Source organism: Hippoglossus hippoglossus, chromosome 8, assembly GCF_009819705.1.
Source record: "Hippoglossus hippoglossus isolate fHipHip1 chromosome 8, fHipHip1.pri, whole genome shotgun sequence".
Classification (NCBI taxonomy): domain Eukaryota; kingdom Metazoa; phylum Chordata; class Actinopteri; order Pleuronectiformes; family Pleuronectidae; genus Hippoglossus; species Hippoglossus hippoglossus.
Window position 1 is genome coordinate 18,864,291 of NC_047158.1, and position 9,433 is coordinate 18,873,723.

Below are 9,433 nucleotides of genomic sequence, written 5' to 3' on the forward strand. Positions count from 1 at the left end.
TTGCACTCTCAGTTCTTCAGTTCCTCCGGCTTCACTTTCTGTCTTTGTCCTGTTTCCTTGTGATCGTCTGCATCTTTCCTGTTTCACCTGTGTTCACTCATCCCTCGTGTGTATAGTCTGTGTTTGTCTGGCTCAGTTTTCATTTATGAATTGCCCCTTGATGTTCATGTGCTGTAAACCAGTCGACCCGGACATTAAATCCACATTCACCCGCCGGTGAGCTCCCGTGCCTGCATCTGCATCCTCTCACTTGACATGTGGAGCCTTTGCTGAGGTAAAAGTTTCACTCAGGGCCATTTTAATTCCGAAAGCAAACGAGCAATCAGCAAAAGTTAGAAAAAGTATTTAATAATCAAATGTTCCTCGAACAGATTCAAACAGAACTTTGTGAACATAAAAGTCTGTTCTGCTGGTACAGTGTTGGACATTTTCACTTTTAAACCCCTTGTTGAACACAGTGCGTGTTAATACTGAATACATTTCACATAGTAGTGAGGGGAGAACACATGGTTTACTACTGTGGAAATGATGGCTTGTTGAAAAGAAGAGTGTTATTTTTATAAGGAGACTTATTGTGTTTTCACCACAATCTCTCACCAGGGAACAGGAAGGGAGACTCAGTGGTGGAATGTAGCAAACATAAACTTTCATTTTCATGTTTCAGATTTACTTTCAGGTACCTTTTACTTTTACACTACATATATCAGCAAATACCTGCACTTCCTACTCGACTACATATTCACGATGCTGCATTGCGTTACATGGCTTTTTGGTATTTTTCAAAGTAATTAATTAGATTTAGACTCTGCTTTATTTGGAAGAAACCAATACAGAAGTCAACATATTCAGTGGGCTCAGTTGATGATGTAGTAGACCATCGCATCAGGGAATTGTCTACACTCGACAAGAACTTTTACTTTTAAGTATATTTAAAAGCTAGTAGTCTGTATTTGTACTTTTACTTGAGTAATATGTGTGAGTACGTCCTCCACCACTGCTTCACCATATATTGTTATGTAGCCACATTAGTTTTATTACTGTGTTAGCTGCTCTAAACTGTGAGGCACAAGTGTCGCTGCCCTGTTTTCACCCAGTCCCCACATTAGTGGTTAAATCGACCCAGAGTGTTGGCTGATTACAAACAACTAGTGTGTAGATCTAATATTGTGTTACAGTACTTATGGGAGTGTGAGAAAACACACATTTGCATACCTAATATTAGTGTAAGATGATTATTGTAAAAACAGTGACCTGCTTGTAGACCAAATGTTTTATTCCGCTGAACTCAGCCTCAGTGACCTTTGACCTAGGACAGCTGCCTGTGCAGTCCTTATTCTAGTAGTGCTCCTTCTCTCAGTGTGTTTTAGACCATACACCCTCTATACTTAGACCCTTAATATTGATCGTACATTTTAATTTGAAAGTACTTCCTGACAGTGTGAGCTTCAGGTGGACTGTGTCGTGGATTGACTCCGCCTGATGGTGAACGTACGGCCTGTCCTGAAGTAGTTCTCAATTTCCTCCAGTGAGCGGCTGCGAGTCTCCGGGATGCACACGGCGTTGAACAGCAGGCAGACGACACACACCACGGTGAAGCCCAGGTAGGGCACGTAGAGGCCGTACGCGTCCACCAGGTGTGTGAAGGCGTGTGTGAGCACGAAGGCCGTCAACCAGCTGACGGCGACACAGAGACCTGACGCCACGCCCCTGGCAACCAGCGGCAGCACCTCTGACATCAGCAGCCACGTGATTGGGCCCCATCCCATGGCATATCCTAGGAGACAAAGCAAACAGCCCATGTGAGAGAAGATGATGTCATGGCACAATCGGACACGGAACTTATTTAGAGGTTCATCTATCTGTGGTACATTTGATTTGCGGATTCAAAATAACCAAAACGAAATCAAATAAAATGAGTTGTCTGCTCCTGTAGCTTGGATTCTGGACACGTGACTCTTGAATGTAAGGGCCACATCACCACAATGTGACGTTTTAATGTTTTCCTAATTGCATAAGGCGTCAGAATGTAATTAAATCCAACACAATCACCACAAACTCAATGTTGTATGAGTAAGTGGAGGTGGAACAACAGTTAATTATGTTCAGTGTAACAAAATGTCCTGAGGAAGAAGCAGGTCTTGAATGGTTGGAAGAAGACAAAAGGTAAATTGCAGCAACAAGCACATGACTTGTTACAGGGACACATGCATGACGGGTTAATAATCTCCACCCAACTAAACCAGTGTGTGGAGTGAGGCTGACAATTTCCAGTTGTGATCTGCTACTGGCATGAGATGAAAAATGTCTGGTGATCAAAAGCATAATGTCTCAAGGCTTCTAAAAAAAGTAAAGGAAAACTAAGTGGATCAAAGTTATTAGTAATTATCAGGGAAAGTGTTTAATGTATAAAATGTAATGGCAATCCATCCAGTAGCTGTTGAGATATTTCTATCAGGACCTTCCACAGACTGTATACAAAGATGGATGACTTCCACTTCCTCCCACTATCCAGACATGAAGCCTAAATATCCTGTATCTGAACGCCGCCATCTTTTGATTTGGACCCAGAATCTGCCCAGTAGCGATCGGGGATGGAGCCACGGTAAGGATACAAGCGCTCAACCAATCAATCGCGAGTCGGTCTTAGCTGTCAATCATGAAGTCTCGGCCCATTTTTATAGCATCAAATAACTTTTTAAAACCAAACTTATCAGAAAAATAAACTGTTGAACACACACCAGTGTCATTAGAACTACCTACATTTCCAGAAAACCATCTTTGAGAAAAATAATTTGATGTGAATTGTGATGTTTTTTGTTTGGCCCTTGTCCCAGCCATTAACATAGAGGAGGCGGGATTTATGACCCATACTGCAGCCAGCTGTGGCTTTACTTTTTGGGGGGCAGTCATCTCGTCCATCTTTAAATACAACAACAACCATCCCTCGGACCTCGCTGGTTCCATCGTTAAAAAACAACAGAGTGATTCGATTTTCAGCAAAAGTCGAAAAGCTGCTTCCGGCACTCACCAAATATAAACACCATGGTGGCGATGAGAGGAAGGACGCTTGCTGGGCCTTGGTGACCGGCCCCTAAAGTGTGTCCGATGTCACCGTGGAGGCCGTAGTCCGAACTCAAAGTGAGGTTTGGAGTAGAGGGGCAGGGTGTGGTGTGGGAGATCATGGTCAGAGTCAGACTAGCGAGGAACATCAGCATGCTCGACATGTACAGCAGGGCTTTGCGTCCCGCCTTGTCCATCAAACAGGCTGCCACGGCAACCGAAAGGAGGCGGACGACGCCCACAATGGCAGCATCATACCTGACAAACACAAAATGATTGAATAGGTTAATACTCGATAGATCAGAAATGAGTACGGATGAATAGGATATATTTTCTACTTGGGCTCCAGGGAGACGTTGCTCTTGGCAAAGATGGGCTGCAGGAAGACCAGAATGGGCGTGATGCCCGTCATCTGCTGCAGGAAACGCATCACCACCGAGATGAGGATTGGCTTGTAGAAGACGGGTGTGCCAAGCTGGGAGAATGTGACCCTGGTCTGCGAGCTGATGCTGTGCTGCATTGGCAGAAAAATGTAAACACAAGCATAGAAGTTGCATTTTATATTTACCTGAAACCTCCTCTGACGTGTTCACCACTGAAGTTAATGTGTGAGCACTGGAAACACGTGATTTACTTACTTTACTTACTACATCTGTGCAATCCTATCTAGTAGATCTCTCTAACCGAAAATGTCCACTTTACTGTCTCAGCTATCAGACTGACATGTAGTAGTAGAAGCGCACAAACATTTCACTGAAGGAAAAGTATCACATTAACTTCTCTACTCGATTAAAAGTAAGAACTTGCTTTTAAATATACTTTAAGTATTAAAGGTAAAAGCACTTCCCGAGTGTAGTGTATTCCCTGATGCTGGCCTACTACATCATTAAAGGCTCAGTGTGTAGAATTTAGTGACATCTAGTGGTGAAGTTGCATGTCGCAGCTGAACACCCCCTCACCTCACCCTCCTCTTCCAAACATGAAAGAGAACCTGTGGCAGCTTAAGTTGTCAAACTCAAAAGGTTTAGTTTGTCCAGTTTGGGCGACTGTAAAAAACATGGCGGCCTCCATAGAGAGGACCCTCTCCCGATGTAAATATAAAGTATTGAAATATAAAGGGCTCATTCTAGGCTGAAGAAAAGAACTATTCGTACAATTTAGATGAAACACTATTTATATATTTTATATTTTATATTCAATTTCTGCCAATAGATCCCTTTCACCTAAATCTTACACACTGGACCTTTAACTGGCCCTACTGTATATTTAGTTTAATGCCAGAATAATACAGACTTATATTAATGCTTCATCCTGCTGTAAGAGGCAGGGTTTAATGTTACCTGCCTTCTCTGATTGGACCAATGGACCCATCCCCCTCTCATTTATAGAAAGGAGTAGAAAGTAGAGATATTTCCCTTTTTATAGTCAAGTGAAATTGAAAATTAAATTTAAAAAAGCCTAACCCTAATGAAGTACACACACTTGAGTATCTGTACTGTGTTACATCCCACCACTGTTCAGAAGAACATATACTGGTGTCTTACCTGAATGGCTCTGAGCTCGATGTGTGTGTCGTAGCGACTTCCCCTCAGCCACAGGAGCACTTTCTTGGCCTTCTCCTCTCGGCCCAAGGAGAGCAGCCTCCTGGGTGAGGAGGGCATGAACACAAGCAACGCGACCATCAGCAGAGGCGGCAGCTCCCCCGCTATAGCCAGCCACCGCCACGGTACCACCAGACCTGTACATCAGGAGGTTATTGTAAAAGTTGTCAAAAATATCAGAGCATATATGTAACTACTCCACCATCAACAGGCAAAATAAGAGGAAAGCTAGATAGAGTTCATTAAATGTGTTTCTATTCAGGTCTGACACTTAGAGGCAGTGAACCTGTGTCTGACACTGAGCAGCAGCATGTATAAACAGTGAATGCTACTTTCAGTAAATATATATATAATATATATCTTCTTACTCAGAGCGTAGAGTGACAGGGTCCCGAACACAGCAGTGATCTGGGGGCAGGAGCCCAGAGCTCCTCTCACTCCTCTGTGGGAGATCTCCGAGATGTAAACCTGTGACGGACACACAGAAAAGGCACATGCACAATAACCTCAGCGCATGTGGGACAAATTCAGGTTATAAACGTCCTTTTTTTGGTACAATGACCTTACAGGAATGGAAGCTGCAGTCATCCCACCGGCGACTCCAGTCAAGAAACGACCCACATGGAGCATCCATGTATTCACTGCCCCTCCCATCAGCAGGTATCTGAGACGCACACAGAGATGTGAATTCAAACTCAGATACACATGCAGCATTATCTTCAGGGAAATTAAAATGTGATCTGCACTTTACCTTTTATGAACAAGAACGTCAACTCAACAAATATCTCGATAAATTATACAGCTTATAGAACACGCACTTGTCCTCAATCATTTGTAGATGAATACAACCAATAATAATAATAACATGACATTAAATATAATAGAATGGACATTTTAAATATTGATTTATACCAGTAATTCAACATCTGTTTGTCCCCAGTTAGAGAATCATCTCAGTTATGAGTTATGTGGCTTAAAAAACCCAACATTGTCTTATACGCTGTGATCATATAGGGATATAATATTAATGAAATAAATGTACAAGGAAACTAAATGAAGGATTTTCTACAACATCAATAACTCAACAGCTTTAACATCAATATCTACGGTTTTATATCAAAACTAGAACAGATTCCTATTCGATAAAGGAGTTAACCTAATGCTCTCTGCTGCCACCCTCAGGAATTATACAGCAACAGCAGGCAAGCTGGCTTTCCCCAGTAAATAAATGAAAATAATGATATAACAAAAATATTTGACTGCATCCACGAACCTGCGACTCCTACCACATTTCACTCTAATAGAGCAGGCTGGTTTTAATTATGAAGTGTAAATCCTGTCTGTGATGTGATGATACATAATTTACTTTAGAGACTATCACTGTTAGATGTGATTGTAATGAGACCTCTTCTCAGGATTGTGTAAGTGTGACGGGTTATTCCTAGAAAAGCGTTAATGTGACTAAGGCTGTTTAGTCATTAAAAAGTCCTTTGTAGGTTTAGTTTAGTCTCAACTACACAATACAGTAAAAACCAACTGTGGTTTCCCTCTGAAATGCAATGCAGTAAAATGATAAAGAAACACTGATCTGTCCACTGAAGTACAGGACTTACAGGATCATGACCTTTCCTGAGACTCACCCAATAGTCGATGGCACTGCTGACATCATGATGCTCATCTTCCGTCCAATCATGTCGTTGAGCAGCATGGCCCCCAGCCCGCCGGCCGCTGCGCCCAGTGTGTAGATGGAGCCGAACCAGGCGGCCTGCTCCGTGTCCATCCGGAGTCGAGGGTCGGCACCGGGGCTCGTGAGCTCTGGCAGGACCGGGGACGAGAAGACCATCGAGTAACCGAAGCTGAAGTTCCCCAGGACGGCCGAGAAAACTGCCAGGAACAGTTTGGAGTTATGGATCTGGGATGAAGGGATGTGGATGAATTAGAATTTAAAGAAACTGCATGAACTTTATAATGAGAGCTTATACTAATGCAATTTACCTGAAGAAGAAGAGTACCTCCCACATGAGTGAAAAACTTTAGAGCTGTCATTACTTAGTGCAAATGCTTTGCAGGATACAGAAAATAGATCTATTTTCTGTATCCTGCAAATGCTTTGCAGGATACAGAAAATAGATCTTGATTAAAAGTTGTAATCTTTGTGACACTAAAACTGCCCTAACACAACAGACCAGCCTTTAACTTTGTGACACGGACCCTGTGTTGTGCTTCTAACAACAACACAAACAATCAAACACTGAAGCATCAAGCTGAGACTTTTAACACAAATTACAGAAAGTTGTCCAACCTTGGATTCAGACGCTGTGAGTCTTCTCCTCAGCAGAGGAGTCTCTTCCTTCGTGTCTGCTGACATGTTGACAGCAGCTTTTATCAAACGAGTCTGATCTTTTTTCTTTTGTTTCTCTCAATTAAACTGTTTCTAAAATAAACAAAAGTGCATCCAGATGGGCACCAGATGAAAGGAAATCCAAGTGTGTCCTGTCCCAGGGAAGCTCGGAAGAAAAGTGAAAAGCAAACCGAGGATCCTCCTGTGGACAACGTGCAGCTCAGGGTTTTCCAGGCTGACAAAGACACAGAGGGAAGCCTGACCAGTCAAGTGTTCATACTGAAAATGAAACTGGAACCTGGAAGCAAAAGACTTTGAATTTGATTTCATGGTGTTTTTACATTTTTCTTTTCTCCTCTTTTTTAATTAATGAAAACGTATTAACTGATTTAATCTGCCCAGTATAGCTGGGTAGAGTTTTAGTAGCTTTTGCCTCAAATTGATTTAATTTTTTTTTTTATTATTTTGCTTCTGCTCCTGTTTCTGTTTTTATTGTGTTCTTAATGTAATCTCAATAATTGATGTGCTCTGCCAAGGAGGCTTTGTTTTGAGAGTGCAAGTCAAATTCTATTCATGTAAAACACATCAAATCACCCCTCGGTGGTGACTTCATAAAGTCCAGTGTCGATGAAGCCACAGTGTTGCAACCCAGTGAAAGCAGAAGAGGGATGGACAGTATGAATTCCTAAATTGGGCCATTCAGGGGGAAAGCAGAAGAAAAAGAAGAAGTGGAAGAACAAGAAGAAGTCCATATCCTCTGCTGGGTCAGTTGGGGGGGAAGAGGAAAGTACAGGCTGCAAACATCATGAGATTTACTGCTACATTACAACAACACAAAAATAAAAGCCCACATTTATTGAATTGAAGGAAATTATTTATCAGACGGGGGAAGGTCATTTAATAAATCAAAACTTTATCAGTACAATGTGGCGTTGCAGTAGAGGATTAACATAACAGACACTATTGAAAATGGTCACTTTCAGTCTTACTTCCCTAGAAAGAGTTTAGCTTTCACTATTCTACATTTTGATCAATGATAAGATGGTGGATTGTTTTAAACTGTTTACTCTTTCTATTCATTCGTGCAGAAGAGAGAGAGAGAGAGAGAGAAACTGAGTACCCCCATTTGCGTTTCCCCCCAGCTCCCCAATGATGTAATGGAAAAATCTGCTTCCAATCCGTGGGTGTTCATAATGTACGTGTCTTTCTCTCTCCCATTTGTCCTTAACTCTGAGCACTGAGCAGCTTCTATCCCAGCTCTACTGCACCATGAGCAGCCTGGAGCCCGGCCGCTGGCCCCTGGTCCTGGTTCTCCTGCTGCAGCTTCAGTCTGTGAAGGTGCAGCAAATCGATCCGAGGCTCCAATGGCTCAACGGACAGGTTTGCTAGAATCTGAATAAATATGTGTTTTCATTGACTCTGTTTAACTTTCAGAAAAGTAAGTGAATAATCTGTGACAATGATTAATTGATCATAGTTTTGATCATATATCTGTCACATAGTCGTACATTAAACTCCTCAGTGTTTCTGTACTGTCTTCAGATATGTAGTCATTTTGTAAAAGTATCGTGGGCTGCAGGAAAAATTATTGCATGGGCCAACAAGTTTTTTTCCCGTCTGGAGATTTTAAGTATTTTCATTCAAGCAATTTAATAAACAGCTGTTGAGACCCTTGTGAAAAAAACTGTTTTCTCTCTAATAGTTTCAACAGTTCCAGGCATTGACCCAGAAGCGTTTGAACACTTTGGACCTGATGGGGGAGAGATGTCTTCAGACCCAAAATTTCCAATACAACCAATTGTCACAGGACCTCATGAACCTGAAGCAGAGCATAACACAGGAGATACTGGGTCTCAGGTTAGTTGGACAATACACTGTGGTCCCTGTAGACAAAACTATTTGGCCCAAGTCAAAATGTAATATATGATAACAAATATATTTGGTATTATTGGGTGAATTGTTATTAACAAGTAATACATGAATTAAACTAAAATATTCTCATGATGTTTATCATCCCAGGGGGTGGAGCAGGAAGCTTGAGGAGAAGAGCAACCAGATAGAGGGTCGTATGAGTTTACTGGAGAGTAACCTGAGGGAGACTCGCCGACAAACCCAGGAAAAGAAGCCTGATCTTGGTCAGGATTTGTCCAACCTTACCCTGGAGCTTCAGAGCCAAGAGGGCCGGCTGGCTGCCGTTCAAGCCCAGCACGATGAGCTGCTATTGGGGCTGAAAGGGTTGCAGGAATCCCTGAATATCCAGGCGCTGCGTTTGACCCAAGTGGAGGGAGGAGGAAACGTCAGTGGTTCAGTGAGACAGGAAGAGGCCCTCAACTCCAACATCACACACCGAGAATACCAAGAACCACGTAGAAGATCCCAGCCCATAGAGGAGGGAGGCCTGGAAGGAGTCTGAGAGGACATAACCAACCCA

General features: G+C 42.5%; 1 protein-coding gene across 2 annotated transcripts; it reads right to left on the reverse strand.

The window, feature by feature from the left end:
• Positions 1-934: 934 nt before the first annotated feature.
• Positions 935-7,461, reverse strand: slc2a6 (solute carrier family 2 member 6). 2 transcript variants are annotated; one of them, XM_034592082.1, is made up of 9 exons: positions 6,964-7,461; positions 6,302-6,573; positions 5,229-5,325; positions 5,030-5,129; positions 4,605-4,798; positions 3,399-3,574; positions 3,029-3,318; positions 1,433-1,774; positions 935-1,390 (listed from the first exon to the last, which is right to left on the reverse strand). In XM_034592082.1, the coding sequence occupies exons 1-8, from the start codon at positions 7,027-7,029 to the stop codon at positions 1,446-1,448; spliced, it is 1,524 nt and encodes a 507-aa protein (XP_034447973.1). In that variant the 5' UTR covers positions 7,030-7,461; the 3' UTR covers positions 935-1,390; positions 1,433-1,445. The 2 variants fall into 2 exon arrangements, with proteins under 2 accessions (XP_034447973.1, XP_034447972.1); XM_034592081.1 differs by having other exon boundaries at positions 935-1,774; positions 6,964-7,460.
• Positions 7,462-9,433: the final 1,972 nt, after the last annotated feature.

What these genes read in the sequence shown, in the direction of transcription:
- slc2a6 (XM_034592082.1), bottom strand. Translation starts at nt 7,029, where the DNA reads ATGTCAGCAGACACGAAGGAAGAGACTCCTCTGCTGAGGAGAAGACTC. An exon ending in TCACAGCGTCTGAATCCAAG is followed by an intron (nt 6,574 to 6,963) that starts GTTGGACAACTT and finishes CCTTCATCCCAG; the next exon opens with ATCCATAACTCCAAACTGTT. An exon ending in TCGAGCTCAGAGCCATTCAG is followed by an intron (nt 3,575 to 4,604) that starts GTAAGACACCAG and finishes CTGCCAATGCAG; the next exon opens with CACAGCATCAGCTCGCAGAC.